At 38.9% G+C, this 18,935-nt stretch overlaps 1 protein-coding gene across 1 annotated transcript in view; it reads left to right on the forward strand.

Moving 5' to 3' along the window:
* Nucleotides 1-18,935, forward strand: part of LOC115223886 (uncharacterized protein C1orf112-like) — a 30,797-nt gene that overhangs the window by 4,161 nt on the left and 7,701 nt on the right. The window contains exons 3-12 of the mRNA XM_029794599.2: nt 873-1,021; nt 2,116-2,190; nt 3,180-3,275; nt 5,627-5,690; nt 8,370-8,451; nt 11,165-11,247; nt 12,552-12,696; nt 14,542-14,724; nt 16,812-17,042; nt 18,005-18,115. Of these exons, the coding sequence (XP_029650459.1) occupies nt 873-1,021; nt 2,116-2,190; nt 3,180-3,275; nt 5,627-5,690; nt 8,370-8,451; nt 11,165-11,247; nt 12,552-12,696; nt 14,542-14,724; nt 16,812-17,042; nt 18,005-18,115 (1,219 nt within the window). The remainder of the gene's footprint in view (nt 1-872; nt 1,022-2,115; nt 2,191-3,179; nt 3,276-5,626; nt 5,691-8,369; nt 8,452-11,164; nt 11,248-12,551; nt 12,697-14,541; nt 14,725-16,811; nt 17,043-18,004; nt 18,116-18,935) is intronic.

Raw genomic sequence — 18,935 nt, forward strand, 5'->3', positions numbered from 1 at the left:
CAGTTGTCAAATGGTTGAGAAGGACAATCACAGACACAAAGACGCACATAATGGGCTTCTTTCAGTTTCCATCTACCAAATCCACTCACAAGGCTCTGGTTAGCCCGAGGCTATAGCAAAAGACACTTGTACAAAGTTCCACTCTGTGGGACTGAACCCACAGCCATGTTATTTCTTTATTGCATGTAAGGGGCTAATCATAGAGGGGGAAAAAACAAGGACAGACAAAGGGATTAAGTCGATTACGTTGACCCCAGTGCGTAACTGGTACTTAATTTATTGACCCTGAAAGGATGAAAGGGAAGGTCAACCACAGCGGAATTTGAACTCAGAATGTAACAGTAGCTGAAATACCGCTTAGCATTTTGCTGGCATGCTAACATTTCTGCCAGCTCACTGCCTTATGGCTGTGTGGTAAGAAACAAGCTTCTTACCACACAGCCATGCCTATGCTTATCTTTATATATAAAAGTAAGGTTGTGTGCTGTCTGTCTCCTACGATTTAGATTCCTAACTACTCCCACATTTTGCGGTGCAGTTTAACCAGTATCTTATAGTCGTGATTCATATCGAGCCTTTCTGGGTATTAGCGCGCGTCTACGATGAGTCTACGATTTTAAAAAGAATTTACCATCAATTTTTCCCATTTTTAATGCATTTTTGGCATATATAAGGGAAGTAACTCTCTAAAAATTTATTATTAAATCTCAGAACGTAAAAAGCTACGGTAACCCCCCCCCCTTTTGTGGTTAGCCGTATTGAGATGGCTATTATACTTTACATCTCTAAAAATGCTTATATAGTTATTTCCCTTACAAACCCAAGCAACGCCGGGCGATACTGCTAGTAAATTATATTTTCTTTTCTTTTAGGTTTTCTCCGCCTTCCCTAGCTGCTCCAAAGCTTATTCAACAAAGTCAACAAGACATCCAGCTCCAGTTATTAAATGCCGCTCAACCACTTCTAACGACACTCATCTTGAACTATTATTTTCGCATTTTAGTTACTTCTGATGAAAATGGTAGGCATTTCATTTATATTTCTGATTTGTTTGATTAATAACAAATATATCATTGTTGAGGTGCTTTTTATATATCGCAATTCTTAACATTTATGTATTAACTTTGTTGGGTGCTTTACTGGCAGTATATTGGATATATGTTATCCCATGGTGGGTTGCACTCACAACCCCTATCTCAATTTGTATATATATATATATTATATATATATATATATATATATACATACATATATATATATACAAATAAGAAAATGGAGGAATACACCTTATGATTAAGGTGTATTCTTCTATTTTCTTATTTTGTATTATTAATTTGTGGTAAAACATTTTACCTTTGCCCATATAATACAGTAAATGAATTAATTGCATCGCAATTCTTAACATTTATGTATTAACTTTGTTGGGTGCTTTACTGGCAGTATATTGGATATATGTTATCCCATGGTGGGTTGCACTCACAACCCCTATCTCAATTTGTAATTTTAAGCTAACCTTCTGAGGAATCTGAATTGCTCATACTTGTGTACATGAAATATCCAATCTTTACTCTAAGTATTGATGGTATAAGTGAATACACCCAAGTATAGTACATTTGTTCCTACCAGATAATTACTGCTAGTAAAATGGAGAAGATACTGATCAATTCATCAATGAAAGATGTACCCATCCCTACTAAGGACCACTACACCAAAGTTCATATGTAGTGGTTTAATAAATTATGTGATTGGGTATTATCTGGTAGTTGATTATTGATTAAGGTGTATTTCTCCATTTTCTTATTTTGTATGTGTATATATATATATATGTATATGTCCATTTATTACAGGTGTTTGTTATTATACAAGGCGGTACTGAAAGTTCCTGGCTTTGGGTAAAAGAAAATGTAGGAGGATCAGTTAATTATGATTTTACCCAACATGTTCCCCTTCTCAGATTCACACATTTATTGCAGTGATCCTTCAGTTTTTCTAAGCCCCGTAAAAGAACATGGAAAGTTGGGCCGCCAACAAGGCCTTTCACAATACTTTTAAAGCCAGGAACTTTTCAGCACTCCCTTGTATTTCTAAAATATTATCATATATCTTTTTTGACAGATTTAGAGCCTGACCTGGCATTACCAAGAATCTTGCTTCAGATTATGGTTGTAAACCTTCTTCCAAAGGCAAAATGTAAGTACCACTTTGTCTGCTTATTTTGTCCTAACTCATTCCTAGCCAGGTAGATGTGTATGAAGGGGACATATGATGGACAATATGTGTGAAGGGTGATATATAAAAAGGCACACATGCCAGTGACATGTAAAAGGCACCTGTACTGGTGACATATAAGAGGGTACCTGTACCGGTGATACATAAAAGGGCAATCATGCTGGTGACCAGTAAAAGGCACCTGTGCTGGTGCTACATAAAAGGGCTCTCATGCTGGTGACATGTAAAAGACACCCAGTGAACTCTATAAAGTGGTTGGCATTAGGAAAGGCATCCAACTGTAGAAATCATGCCAAAACAGACAATGGAGCCTGGTGCAGCCCACAGCCTTACCAGATCCAGTCGAGCCTTCTAAGCCATACCAGCATGGAAAATGGATGTCAAATGGTGATGATGATGATGATGATGATGAAGGGAGGTGGGTAATGGATGAAAAAGTGTCAAATGATGCAAGTGGAAGAGGAAAAGCAAAACTGATGAGGTGAGGTTTGATCTTAGTATGCTGGACCACACAAAGTTGTTGACAGAGCAAAGTACTTAAAATGGGTTGGAACAGACAAGCAGAAATAAAACTGTTGAGGATGAAGAGGTGGGTAGTGCAACATGTTTCTAACTTAACATACCTTTATATCAGATCTAACCCAGTGGTTCTCAGCCAGGGCCCATATGACCGTTGGGTGGGGTCATATAAAATTTTGTTGCTAAACTTTGAGCAATAAATTGCTTATACTTCAATGCACAAAGTATTTTGACAGTTTTGTTTTTTTATACAAATCCTAATAATGTTTAATTATAAAAATATAATTTGAGTTTTTTTTTACACATTGAATGGGTATGAGAGTCTACCTGAATAAAATAGGAATCAAAAGGGGTCTATGGGTAAAAAATGGTTGGAACCACTGATCTAGTTTAAAACTATCTCATTGTCTTCATCTTTGTTATCTTTGTAGATGACGTCACAGAAGTTTGGTATTCCCCAAGGAAATTTCCAGGAGAACGTTGCTGTGACAACATTTTAGCAAGTGTATTTAAAACATTACAGAAATGTAATTTTTATTTTAGACAATTTTATTTTCCTCATTGTTTTTGTTTCTATCTTGAATCAGCAAAACTGTCTTACTAATTTGGTATTTGTTTTAATGATGGACTCTCCCGTCAACAAGGACATATATGAGTGTTCAGCTTTTGCCAAACAACCTGTATACAGGATTTGTTTATATTGATCAAATGTATGTGCTGTACATTCGAGCGTGATCGTTGCCTGCGTTGCCTTGCTGGCACGTGAAAGAACATTCAAGCGAGGTTGTTGTCAGTGCCGCTGGACTGGCTCCTGTGCAGGTGGCACATAAAAAGCACCGTTTGAACGTGGCCGTTGCCAGTACTGCCTGACTGGCCCTCATGTCTGTGGCACATAAAAAGCACCCACTACACTCTCGGAGTGGTTGGCATTAGGAAGGGCATCCATCTGTAGAAACTCTGCCAGATCAGATTGGAGTCTGGTGCAGCCATCTGTTTCGCCAGACCTCAGTCAAATCGTCCAACCCTTGCTAGCATGGAAAGCGGACGTTCAACGATGATGATGTATGTACTGTACCTTAGCTCACTCCCTCCATCCAATTCATCTTACCTGAACAGGTGCATGATGTGCCATGATTCAGATGTCGAACTGATCACAGAGCAACATGAGATGAAGTGTTTTTTGCTCAAGAACACAATGCTCCACCTTGACTAGAAATTGAAACCGCAGTCTTGCAATCATGAGTACAACACCCTAACCACTGGGCCATGTATCCTCACTTTTGTTTTGACAATTATAATAATAATAATAATTAATTTCTAATTTTGGCATAAAACCAGCAATTTTGAAGGTGGAGGAAGTTGATTACATCAACCTCAATGCTCAACTGATACTAATTTTATAGACCCTGAAAGGATGAAGGATAAAGTCAACTTCAGTAGCATGTACATTCAGAATATTAAGAGCCAGAAGAAACACTGCTAAGCATTATGTCCAGCGTAGTGATGATTCTGTTAGCTTGCTATCATAATAATAATAATAATAAGTGCATTTTCAGTGCTTGAAAATGACCACATCTCACTCCTCTGGAACTTCACCATTCAAACTGACAGAAAGATAGACGCAAATAGGACAGACATCATAGTAAAAGACTTCAGACAAAAAACATGCATCATTGATATGACTGTCCCAATCAATATAAATGTATCTGTCAAGACCTACCAAAAACTGAGCAAATATAAAGATCTTGAAATAGAAATCAGCAAAATGTGGAAGCTGAAGACTAAAACAATACCTGTTGTCATAGGTGCCCTGGGAATGATAGCAAATGGGGCTGATTGCTACCTAACTCAGATACCAGGAAACCCAAAAATGGCAGAAATTCAAAAGATAGTGCTCATGAGAACTGCTCATATCCTATGCAAAATACTTTCTATGTAATCTCAAGGTTTAAAACAAACATTTTTTTTTTTAGACATTCACTAGTACAACACCAAAAAAACCCCCCAAATATATGGCACACTAGACATAACAACAACATGAACTTCCAACCTGTTGTCTCTTGAGGTCTCTGGGTGAGACTTGGAGCCAACTTGTACAAACATATAATAATAATAATAATAATATTAATAATGATGATGGTGATGATTTCAAATTTTGGCATAAGGCCAGCAGTTTTGGGGAAGTGAGTAAGTACTTATTTCATTGACCCTGAAAGGATGAAAGGCAAAGTTGACCTTGGTGGAATTGGAACTCAGAATGTAAAGCTGGATGAAATGCCACTAAGCACTCTGCCCAGTGCCATAACAATTCTGCCAGCTCGTTGCCTTCATAATAATAATAATCCTTTCTAATATGAGCACAAAGCCTGAAATTTTGGGGACAGTTGTAAGTCAGTTACATCAGCCCCAGTATGTAACTGGTACTTATTTTATCAACCTCAAAAGGATGAAAAGCCAAGTCAACCTCAGCAGAATAATAATAATAATAATAATATAATAATAATAATAATCCTTTCTAATATGAGCACAAAGCCTGAAATTTTGGGGACAGTTGTAAAGTCAATTACATCAACCCCAGTATGTAACTGGTACTTATTTTATCAACCTGGAAAGGATGAAAAGCAAAGTCAACCTCAGCAGAATAATAATAATGATAATAATAATCATAATTGAAAGTTGACTCAGTGGATTTCTCTAAAGACACTTTAGAGTCATGTTTAGCATCACCTAGAGCCAGGTTTAATATCATCTACAGCCACCCAGTGATGTTAAACTGCGCCACAGATTATATCCACCATCTAAGAATAAGAAACAAAAAGATAATTTGTTCTTTCAATATATTTTGTATATTTATTTGTATTATTTCTGTTATGTGAAGGTTCAGTTGAAATGGCCTCTGATATCAGAATTCCTATAACTGCAGCCGTTGGATCTCCTCAAAGGTCAGTTTAGTCTTTTATAAAATATGAAATATTGTGGGGGGTTTTTTGTGTTTTTTTATTTAGTTTCTTTGTAATTTGGATGTTTTAAGCATCGTAAAGCATGAGTTAGTTTGATTTTTATTTTATTTCTTTTGTCTGAGGGAAGTGAAAAGGGTCTGTGCCATAGCTTTTAAAGCTTTTTAAGATATCAGGGAAACAGGTGGATTATTGTATATTGGTGGTTGAGAGGGATTTCAGATGGGTGTACTGCAAGTTGAAAATAATGGAGAAAGTGTCTCTAAGAAGAGAGAGTGTTACACATTCATATCTATGTGTATACGTAGGTATACATGTGTAGAATACATCCCCACTTTTGGCACTATTTTGTCAGTAAACAGTACGAACTGTGTCTAAAGTATATATGTATTACTACGCCGAATGTTGACAGTCCGTGTAGCATGTAAAGTAAATAAACACGTAAAACAATAACAATAGCTTTGTTAGAGTTGTCTATCATCCATCAAGAATGGAACTACACGTAACAGAGATATGATGTGATGTGAAGGAGAATAGAATTAAGTCAGTGTAGAAATTGGCAAGAATAACAATAAGGAATGATATGTCACTTTTGTTCCATGAAATAGAGCTTCTCTCGTCTTGCTGATACAACAAACCAGTTGGTAGTCAGACACCACATGATTTGTGAGTGCATCTTTGGATGATAGGATTTTAAAAAATGTAGCAGATCTTCATTAATAAAGACAAAGCTCATATAAATGTATTTTTGAAAGACCAGTTGAGGCAAGTGAAATTGAAATCGAAATTAAATTCGATGACTGGCATCCGTGCTAGTGGAGTGCTAAGTGTACCATATGAGCGTGATCGTTGCCAGAGCAACAAGCTGGCCTCCGTGCCGGTGGCATGTAAAAACACCATTCAAGCATGATCGTTACCTGCGTCACCTTACTGGCATTTGTGCTGATGGCACGTGAAGAAACATTCGAGCGAGGTCGCTGCCAGTGCCGCTGGACTGGCTCCTGTACAGGTGGCACATAAAAAGCACCATTTGAGCGTGGCCATTGCCAGTACCGCCTGACTGGCCCTCGTGCCGGTGGTACGTAAAAGCACTCACTACACTCTTGGAGTGGTTGGCATTAGGAAGGGCATCAAGCTGTAGAAACTCTGCCAGACCAGATTGGAGTCTGGTGCAGCCATCTGGTTCGCCAGACCTCAGTCAAATTGTCCAACCCATGCTAGCATGGAAAGCAGACGTTAAACGATGAGGATGATGTGGGAAGAAAATGTTGAAAATACAAAAGCAAATATAACAAGTTCCTTTAGAGAGTATTCATACAAAAATTAGGTATTGTGAGAAAGTACATTTTTTTTGTTTTGTCTTAGGAAATAAATTGGATAATTCATGTTATAGAAAAAGTGTTAAAGTTGGCAGGGTGGACAGAAATAGGTCAGTTTTATGTTTTGTTTGACCAGTATATATTTGGTATTAAGACAAGCTAAACAAGAGGAGTTCAGCATTGTAGAAAGTGAAGTTAATATTTGGTTTGACTTGCACTCATAGGCAAGTGGTTCGTGATACAGAAGTAAAAGTAAAGGAATTAGACATAAGCAAAAGATTTCTCATTCAACTGAATGTGTTGCATAATCTGAGACAGGTGAAAACTAGTTGGTTTTCTTCTGTGTTGCTGCTTGCTCAGTGTTTGTAGGAAGGTCAGCTACTTTTCTGTTGTTGAGTGAAGGAGCCAAGAGGAAAATTCGTTTGACTTTCACTTTTATATCTTTGAAACACCTATTTCTTTATTACCCACAAGGGGTTAAACATAGAGGGGACAAAAACGACAGACATAGGTATTAAGCTGATTACATCGACCCCAGTGCGTAACTGGTACTTAATTTATCGACCCCGAAAGGATGAAAGGCAAAGTTGACCTCGGCGGAATTTGAACTCACAACGTATGTGATTGTGAAATGTCAGTGTCATATGAGGGATCGGTTGTGGCTACTTTATATATATATATAAAACTGTAGTTGTGTGAGTGTCTGTCCCCTTCGATTTAGATTCCTAACTACTTCCACATAGTCGTGATTCATATCGAGCCCGTCTGAGTATTAGCGCGCGTCTACGATGAGTCTACGATTTTAAAAATAATTTAACATCATTTTTTATTCCATTTTAATGCATAACTTTTCGTGTGTCGATGGCGGAGGAGTTGGCGTCCATGGTCACACCTGCACCTGTTTGCTTCTCCCCCTTCTTCCCTCCCTCGTGAAGCTGTGGGGAAGGGAGTGTAAGGAAATCAACGTCGTAAAGCGTTGTCAAGGAGACCAGCGTTCTTTTAGAACAACGTCTTCATGGCTTGAAGACACCAAAACAGAAATGGCTAAGAAAGCCCGAATTGGCATCTATAAGGGAAGTAACTCTCTAAAAATGCTTATATAGTTATTTCCCTTACAAACCCGAGCAACGCCGGGCGATACTGCTAGTAAACAATAAAGAAATTGGTCTCTTCAGAGGGGCAGAAGTCCCCTCCTGTTTTTTTGTTTTTTTTTTTTTTTGAAGTAGGAAGAGAAAAGCCATCCCAGTGTATGCATGTAGTTGTAGTTTTTAGTGAATGGCGTTTTACTTTTTGTATCGTTTGATGTCAAATGATGTTGATATTTTGTTGTATATTTTAATTCAAGAAACACCAGTCTCTATGAATATCTCTGCACCAACATTTGTGGCTTTGTGGGCAGTTGGCCAGCTCAGCATTTTGCTGTTGTTGTGAGTATCCCTAATTTCCCATTTTATTTATTCTGTTAACTTAAACCTTTTTCCAGGTTAAGCTGAAGTTTGTTAATTCAGTGTCAGATCAGAGAAAAATGTGTTTATTTTTTTGAATAGTCTGCTATCACAGATTTGTTTCCCTGGCATTACTTCATCTTTCTTACTAAAGAATCATCATCATATAGGCACAGGAGTGGCTGTGTGGTAAGTAGCTTGCTAACCAACCACATGGTTCCGGGTTCAGTCCCACTGCGTGGCATCTTGGGCAAGTGTCTTCTACTATAGCCTTGTGCCGACCAAAGCCTTGTGAGTGGATTTGGTAGACGGAAACTGAAAGAAGCCCGTCATATATATGTATATATATATCTATGTATATGTTTGTGTGTCTGTGTTTGTTCCCCCTAGCATTGCTTGACAACCAATGCTGGTGTGTTTATGTCCCCCATTACTTAGCGGTTCGGCAAAAGAGACCGATAGAATAAGTACTGGGCTTACAAAGAATAAGTCCCGAGATCGATTTGCTCGACTAAAAGGCAGTGCTCCAGCATGGCCGCAGTCAAATGACTAAAACAAGTAAAAGAGAGATATGTTTATTTTCCATGCTGGCATGGGTTGGATGGTTTCCCAAGCCGACCAGTTGAAGGGCTGTTCGGGCTCCATGTCTGTTTTGACATGGTTTCTACATCTGGATGCCCTTTCTAATGCCAACCTCTTTACAGAATGTACTGGATGCTTTTACACAGCGCCAGTACAGGTGCTTTTTACATGGCACCAGCACTTATGAGCCCACAAGATAAGGGATGCTCAGCTGGATGGGGTTGCAAGGGACAAGCCTGGGTCCAAGAGCAACCACACTTTTACTTACCTTGATATGTCTATACAAGCATGGCACACCACCAGGAGTCTCAGCCCCCTTTCATCCCCCCCATGAGTCTCAATGTTTGTAGATCCTTTCCCACCACTTCATCCGATGTCTTCTTGGGTCTACCCCTTCCCCATGTTCCCTCTACAATTAGAGAATGGCATCTTTCGATGCAATTGTCCTTCATATGCATTACATGGCTATACCAGCGCAGTCTTCTCTCTTGCACACTACATCTGATGCTACATATACCCAGTTTTTCTCTCAAATCACTTATACTCTGTCATATATGCACACTGACATTACCCATCCAGCAAAGCATACCAGCTTCATTTGTTTCAAGTTTTTCGCTGGAATAAATTACACTAAATTGGATTTTACCTGTACAACAGGTACTGGACTGACCATACCATTGTTAAAGTCAATTTTTTTATTGAACAAAATAATTCTAGTGGAGCGCTAAGAGTACCAAACGAGTGAGATTGTTGCCAGAGCAACAAGCTGGCCTCTATGCCGATGGCACGTTAAAAACACCATTCGAGCATGATCATTACCTGCGTCGCCTTGCTAGCACTTTTGCTGGTGGTATGTGAAAAAACATTTGGGCAAGGTCGTTGTCATTGCCAGTGCTGCTGGACTGGCTCCTATGCAGGTGGCACATAAAAAGCACCATTTGAGTGTGGCCGTTGTCAGTATCGCCTGACTGGCCCTTGTGCTGGTGGCACGTAAAAGCATCCACTACACTCTCAGAATGGTTGGTGTTAGGAAGGGCATCCAGCTGTAGAAACTCTGCCAGATCAGATTGGAGCTTGGTGCAGCCATCTGCTTCACCAGACCTCAGTCAAATCGTCCACCCCATGCTAGTATGGAAAGCTGACGTTAAACGATGATGATGATGAATTCTACAACCCATAAAACCCTATAAACCAAGGAGACTTAAGAAGAAATTAATTTAGAATGCTGGATGTCAGAGGTGTAATGATGTAAATTTTGGGGATTGACAAAGAGGCACAACATTACAGACCTATTCAACCCATATCAATATGTTAAAAATGAGTGAGATAAATGGATGATTTGATGATCAGTAACTTATGTAGAACATTTCTGTAACTCTTAATTGCTCAACACATGGAAATGAATAGACGTAATTGTTTCAAGAGATGGGCAGTTGATACGTCCACCTTGGTTAATCAATGCAAATATTTTAATGGAAAGTTTCTGATTCATCTAAAAATATTTTTGATATATGTTTGTTTCTCTGGATTCATCTTGCTCTCTCCCCCAATATATATATATATATAAACAAACCAGAATGTGTGTTTTCTGTGATGATTTGATAAGCTGTGCCAAGTATTACCATTCTGTAAATATTGATATTTTATAAGCTTAAAACTCATAAGCGATCACTGTGTACTGGCTAAAGAAAATAATCTAATATTGGGGCAAATAAGCCCTCACGACAGTGCTGCTTTTCACAATGATCAGTTATAAGTTTTTTAATCATAAAAAATATTAAAACATAAGTGGATCACAAAAAAGTTTAAAAAATGATTTATTTATGATTTGGTTTATGTCTATCATTGTTTGAATTGCATAATAGTAGTTTTATCTCTAATTTATATTTTATATATTTATATTGTGAAATTTGATTTAATTCTAAATTGAATTTTTCCCTGTAAGTTTGGAGTTATACTCCCTAATATTATTATTATTATTATATGTGTGTGTGTGTAATGGAAATGTTACAAAAAGAAAATAGAAACTACACATGGAAATGTAAGGGATATATATATGTATAATACAAAATATATACATGCTCACTTACAATAAATCTGTTGTCTGTTCCAGGAGTCTGTCCTCTTGACCAACTTACTCCACAGTAACCCTTACTGTAAAATGATGGCCTGTGATGTTTGGTGTTTCATTGGACGGTGAATATTGAGATTTATATTGTTGTTCTTTATTGATTCGTTATAATAAATAACAAAAATGTATTAAATCTAGTGTCAAAATCTTGATGAAACAGAGACCTGTAATCAAATGCATTCCAACCATGTCCACCCTGTCGAATATCTAGGACTACATTGTGTCTGTTTTTTTAAAATCTGCTGTTGACATTCAACAATAATTCACTTGTAGAATGTGATTAGTGTGAATCAGAAAATTCCATAGACCTGGGGTTTGAGAAGGAAGTCCTTTGACCAGGTAACTCTCACAGGTAACTTGTCTAAAAAATATTGATACTGAGGCAGATGTAGTTATTCATCATCATCGTCATTTATCGTCTGCTTTCCATGCTAGCATGTGTCGGATAGTTTGACTGAGAACTGGCAATCCGGGAGGCTGCACCAGGCTCCAATCTGATTTGGCAAAGTTTCTACAACTAGATGGCCTTCCTAATGCCAGCCACTCTAAGTGGGTAGTGAGTGCTTTGTACGTATCACTGACACGGGAGCCAGTCAGGCGGTACTGGCATCAGCCACACTCAAGTGGTGCTTTTTACGTGCCAGTCAGGTGGCACTGGCATTGGCCACAACTACGATTTCACTCGGTTCAACAGATCTTCACAAGCACAACACCTGTATGTATCTGACACCTCATCAGCTAACACTTTGTTGGTTAGAGGATGAGAGTTCCAGTTGATCCAATCAATGGAACAGCCTGCTCATTAACATAACATGCAAGTGACTGAGCTTAATATAGTTCTCAGGGAGATTCAGCATAACACAGAACGTAAATTACAAATACTACTTATTTTTGCCAGCTGAGTGGACTGGAGCAACATGAAATAAAGTGTCTTGCTCAAGGACACAATGCTTTGCTAGGCGTGGGCATGGCTGTGTGGTTACATATATATGACAGGCTTCTTTCAGTTTCCGTCTACCAAATCCACTCACAAGGCCTTGGTCGGCCCGGGGCTATAGCAGAAGACACTTACCCAAGGTGCCACGCAGTGGGACTGAACCTGGAACCATGTAGTTGGTAAGCAAGCTACTTACCACACAGCCACTCCTGCGCCTGTTGTCAACATTTTGCATGTAGTGAAGAATTGTGTGTACCAGTGACAAATCAAGTCAAGTGAATAAATTATTTTTTAAACTGTTAATCGATTCACTCATTTGTTTACTTCAAAGACATTCACATTCCTTTTGCATCTGTTCACCTGATACACTCACATAACCACTACATATTACTTCACAGCCTACCTATTTTCTCCATTGTTTCTACTTAATAGTTATGGCAGTGCTGCTTTGTGTCATCACCATGTGAAGGTCCTGGCAGCTGTGTGGCTAGCTCTGGACTGGTCTCAGGCTCAGTTTTATGAACATGTCCTACAGCTCTTCCACAGACTCTTCAAGTTTCAGTTAATTAAAGACCAGGTGAGGGAAAATAATTTCTAACATCTTGCCTAATCTTTTTTCACTCTCATCTCCCCATCACCTCATACCATTATTCCACCCTTCATATATTTATTTCTTCATTACCCACACGGGGCTAAACATAGAGGGGACAAACAAGGACAGACAAAGGGATTAAGTCGATTACATCGACCCCAGTGCGAAACTGGTACTTTATTTATCGACCCCGAAAGGATGAAAGGCAAAGTCGACCTCAACAGAATTTGAACTCAGAACGTAACGACAGACGAAATACCGCTAAGCATTTCGCCCGGCGCGCTAACGTTTCTGCCAGCTCGCCGCCTTCATATATTTATCTCCTCACACCACCAGGAAAGCTGTAATGTTGTAAGTAGGTCCCTTCATTTTTGCTAGCCGAGTGGACTGCAGCAATGTGAAATAAAGTGTCTTGCTTAACCCTTTAGTGTTCGCATTATTCTGCCAAAATTAATCCTTTTTTATCCACATTGTTTTGAATTAATCAGGCATTATCTTGTAGCTGTGAGATTTTGATGAGGTAGCTGTTAATTTTTAAAACGATATTGTAGGGTTGGTGTGAGAGACCAGATCTGGCCAGTTTGAACATAAAACAGGTAGAATATTTTTGGCCGGATGTGGCCGGTTTAAATGCTAAAGGGTTAAGGACACAGCACACTGTCAGGAATTGAACTCATGACCTTATGACCGTGAGCTGAATAGCCTAACCACTATAGCACTACAAGAAACATTGAAAAATGTAAGACTTGTAGAAGCCACAAATAGGCAACAAGTCTTAGATGTTCTCAAACCAGGTTCTATCACACACAGTGAGTGACCAATTGTGTTTAAAGATTTTGAGTGTGTATGCATGAGACTACTAGGGTTTGGACAATTGACCAGCAGATGCTATGTAACTCAGTAAACTTTAATTCCATATGTCGGAAAATATGAACTAAACAGAAAGTTGGTGTGGGTTAAAATTCGTTCTACGAGTGGTCAGTTTTCTAGCCATAACTATTGTGAAATAGGTTGTCTTAGGATTGTGATCCTCTTATAATGATACTCTTTAGAAAAGTTGTCAACTTTATTGAGTTTCTCTTGCTACATTATTTTTTTTTTCTGAATGTGGTTCCATATGTTAGGATTTAATTATATTTCCATTGGTTTATATATATATATATATACACACACACGAGCAAAACGCCCTCCGTCCAATGGACAGTGCTGAATCATATCTGCTGAATAAAAAGCAATCAGTGTTTTCTTTTCATTAAAAAATAATTAAACATGCCTTTATTTCAATAAAATTTTTGGTTTTATTAAATGAAGTTAAGGCAAAAAAAAAAATTTCTGGAGAAACCAAATAGTCTTTCCTTCCTTCATGCCAAGTTTGAAGAAAATATCTCCTTTGCATTTTACTTTTTTGGTCTCTTAAATATACTGCATTTTGTGGCATTATTTCAAGCCAGCAAGCTTTTTTTGCGCAAACTCTACGTGCATTTTTCTTGCATACGTGAAGTATCAGTTGCAACAGCTGATGTACTTGCACGTACAAATACACGTTCCCACAGCATTATTGATCACATCCTCACTTGGAATCGAGTTTTGTAATTTTTTCAAGACTTATTCACACCCTGATACTGTCGGTATCTACATATCAAATTTGAGCGCAATCAGATGGAGGATGCCCGAGATCCTAGAAGACACACACACAGACAGACAGAACGGATTTTGTATAATAGAAGATATATATATATATATATTATATATATATATATATATATATATATATATATATATTATGTTTGATATTCAAAACTGTTTTTATAGCTAACAATTGTATTTTAGGAAGAAATTCTCAAGTTATACCCACCAGCAAACAATCTTTCTCTCTGGAGTCTTGCACAATTAGACACACTTCAAGAAACAATATCATCTCCCCTTAAAAGTGAATTGGTGCAGACCAGTGCAAAAATCATCCACAGCTTGTGTTCCTTGGAAACATTCTCTGACAAAGATATGAAGTCTTGTGTAAGTGTGTTTAATTGTATTTTGTTTTATTTTTTTCTATTAAACAGAACATGTTTACAGAAATGGTTTATAAGTGAATTAACCCTTTAGCATTCAGATTGCTCTGTCAAATGTAAAGCTTGTTTAATTACATTATTTTAAATTAATTGTACAGCATCTTGTAACTCTGAGATTTTGATGATGTCCCTGTTTATTTTTAGAATGACTTTGTAGGGTAGGTGTGAGAGGTCAGAGCTGGCTGGTTTGAGCATAAAACAAGAAGACATTTTTGGTCTGGTATGGCCGGTTTAAACACTAAAGGGTTAAATGTCTCCTGAGAATTTACTTTCATTTGTTTAATTAAGATCTCCAGCATCTACAAAATACCAGTAATACGCTCTGCCCAGTCACTTAGTTATACTTCTTTCTCAACAACATTTAATCTGAGATTATTTCTTTAACAAAAGCTGAGTTGGTGGAGGGACGGCGAGCTGGGAGAATCATTAGCACGCCGGACAAAATGCGTAGCCGTATTTCGTCTGCCGCTACGTTCTGAGAGTTCAAATTCCGCCGAGGTCAACTTTGCCTTTCATCCTTTCGGGGTTGACAAAATAAGTACCAGTTACGCACTGGGGTCGATATAATCGACTTAATCCGTTTGTCTGTCCTTGTTTGTCCTCTCTGTGTTTAGCCCCTTGTGGGTAGTAAAGAAATGGGTGTAGAGTATCTGATAATCTTGGAAAGGAAGGTGAAACATCAGACTGGAGAAGTGATCCAAATGCTTGCAACAGTGCACCTGTAACTGCACATAACACTGGATTATGCCCTTTTAATCGTGCATGCATGCACACTCATCTATTGATAGCCCTGAGATGTAAATAAAACTGATCACACATGCTGCTTGACTTATCATTGAAAAACAACAGTATCACAGTACTCAAGAGCAAGGTGGTTGTCAAACTGGGTGACAACACATTCAGTCCACTATAACAAGTTACGAAAAAAACAGATATTTTGATGTGGTGTGAAAGAAAGAAGTTGTAAATATAGTCGAGTTAACGGTTCCTCATGAAGATAATATGGACGCTGCTCGGGCTTGAAAATTGAACTGTTATGTAAACCTCCTCGAGGAATGTGAAGACACAGGCTGGAAAGCGGAACATTTTCCTATCGAAGTCAGCGTGAGACGACTGTTGTTATCGCTAGGCCTAACTCATCGTAAAGTCAATACCACCATGACTGATATCCAATCTACAGTGGAGAAGGCTAGCCACTGGATTTGGTTAAAAAGAGACAATGAGCAATGGCTAGAAGGATATTGAGTTTAACTGCATAACCAGCTCATCTAGCAAGCGGGGCCTCATATCAGTGTGGGGGGCCGGTGCGCATTGATGCCATCGAGATGTATGTACATAGTAGTACATAGGTAATCATTTTTTTATTTCGTATATTTTCTTGCTTATTTTTTACACTTTGGTTTTTTGCTGAGTTTTTTCTTGAGAACAAATTCTTCGTGGAAAATAGCGATCTTGACGTCTATATCTAACATATTGACTGTCCACTTTTAGTGGTCAGTCCTTTAAATTTTATATATACCTTGTATATATTTGCCCATCTAGCTTTTCAAAATCCAGTGAATTATTCATTTGAAAGATAATTATTTCTTATGTGCTGGTGGCACATAAAAAGCACCATCCGAACGTGGTCGATGCCAGTGCCGCCTTGACTGGCTTCCGTGCTGGTGGCACGTTAAAAGCACCAACCGATCGTGGCCGATGCCAGACTCCCCTGGCACCTGTGCCGGTGGCACGTAAAAAGTACCCATACACTCACAGAGTGGTTGGCGTTAGACAGGGCATCCAGCTGTAGAAACACTGCCAGATCAGACTGGAGCCTGGTGCAGACCCTGGCTTCCCAGACCCTGGATGAACCGTCCAACCCGTGCTAGCACGGAAAACGAACGTTAAACGATGATGATGATGATGATGATGCTCAGAAATGATTATGCAGTTTTTTAAAATGCCTATTGCTGGATTTGAACCCATAGCACTTATTCACTGTCCTTTTCATGATAACCACTTAACTGGTATTCTTTCTTCCATTCACAGCTCGATGTCCTCAAGTGCCTCCGCAGTTTAAGTCGATATTTGGTGACATTATCCCAATCGGGATGCACCCTTCACTATTTGGTTTTACAACGTCTGGCAATGCTGTGGTCATCTGAGCCAAAGTTGAGCAGCTCAGCTAGCAGCAAGTGTTATCATTCTCTCATACTCAGCAGTCTTCTTGTTACATCAGCCCAGTTACTCCCAGTCATGAAGCCAGCACACATATCTTCCGTATGTACCTCTTATATCACACAAAATGTTATTGGTCTTTTATGTACAGTACTCTCTCTTTACTCTTTTACTTGTTTCAGTCATTTGACTGTGCCCATGCTGGAGCACCGCCTTTAGTCGAGCAAATCGACCCCAGGACTTATTCTTTTGTAAGCCTAGTACTTATTCTATCGTTCTCTTTTGCCGAACTGCTAAGTTACGGGGACGTAAACACACCAGCATCGGTTGTCAAGCGATGTTGGGAGGACAAAAATAGACACACATACACACACACACACATATATATATACATATATACGACGGGCTTCTTTCAGTTTCTGTCTACCAAATCCACTCACAAGGCTTTGGTCGGCCCGAGGCTATAGTAGAAGACACTTGCCCAAGGTGCCACGCAGTGGGACTGAACCCGGAACCATGTGGTTGGTAAGCAAGCTACTTACCACACAGCCACTCCTGCGCCTACATGCTGGGCAAAATGCTTAACAATGTTTTGTCGTATCCTCATGTTCTGAGTTCATATTGCACTGGGGTCGACTTTGCCTTACATCCTTTCAGGGTGGGGTCAGTAAAATAAGTACAGGTCGAATACTGGTGGGGTTGATGTAATTGACTTATTCCCTTCTCTGAAAATTGTTGGCCTTGTGCCAAAATTTGAAATCAATATTGCTTGTTTGATTGTTTGACTTGGCCTTTAACCCTTTAGTATTTAAACCAGCCATATCTGGCCAAAATATTTAATCTGTTTTATGCTCAAACTGACCAGATCCATGCTCTCACACCTACCCTACAATGTTATTCTACATTAAGTAATTACACCATAAAGATCTTGAAGATATGAGATAATGCATGATTAATACAAATCAATGTGAATCAATAAGCATTATGTTTGATAGAATAATCTGAACACTAAAGGGTTAATGAGATTAAATGTTGTCACTGACTCTTGTTTATTCTGTCGGCAGATTGTGAACACATTGGAAAAACTATTTGATTTGGAACCAGATGAAATTCTACGATTGGCTACTTCGTTGTTTTTGAAAGAGATTGGCAAAGTTGATTTACAAAATAATGAAGTAAGAGCTTATTGTTGTTGTTATTATCGTCATCATCATCACCACTGTGGATTGGCAGAATTGTTAGAGCTGGCAGGAACGTTAACACGCCAGGCGAAATGCGTAGCCGTGTTTCGTCTGCCGTTACGTTCTGAGTTCAAATTCCACCGAGGTCGACTTTGCCTTTCATCCTTTCGGGGTCAATAAATTAAGTACCAGTTACGCACTGGGGTCGATCTAATCGACTTAATCCCTTTGTCTGTCCTTGTTTGTCCCCTCTGTGTGTAGCCCCTTGTGGGCAATAATGAAATAAACGTTAGCACGCCGGGCGAAATGCGTAGCTGTGTTTCGTCTGCCGTTACGTTCTGAGTTCAAATTCCGCCGAGGTCGACTTTGCCTTTCATCCTTTCGGGGTCAATAAATTAAGTACCAGTTACGCACTGGGGTCGATCTAATCGACTTAATCCCTTTGTCTGTCCTTGTTTGTCCCCTCTGTGTGTAGCCCCTTGTGGGCAATAAAGAAATAAGAATTCTTAGAACGTAGAGCATTACTGATTTACTAAGAATATTTTAGAGAGAGACAGACAGAGAGAAAGAGAGAACGTGTGTGTGTGTGTGTGTGTGTGTGAGGGGTGGGGTTGAGATTATTTCTTGTAAAGTATACTAAAATTGATTAATACATTTTCATCATCATCATCATCATTTAACGTCCGTTTTCCATGCTAGCATGGATTGGACGGTTCAACTGGGGTCTGGGAAGCCAATAGGCTGCACCAAACTCCAGTCTGATCTGACAGTGTTTCTACAGCTGGATGCCCTTCCTAACGCCAACCACTCCATG

The sequence above is a fragment of the Octopus sinensis genome, linkage group LG24 (assembly GCF_006345805.1).
Source record: "Octopus sinensis linkage group LG24, ASM634580v1, whole genome shotgun sequence".
Classification (NCBI taxonomy): domain Eukaryota; kingdom Metazoa; phylum Mollusca; class Cephalopoda; order Octopoda; family Octopodidae; genus Octopus; species Octopus sinensis.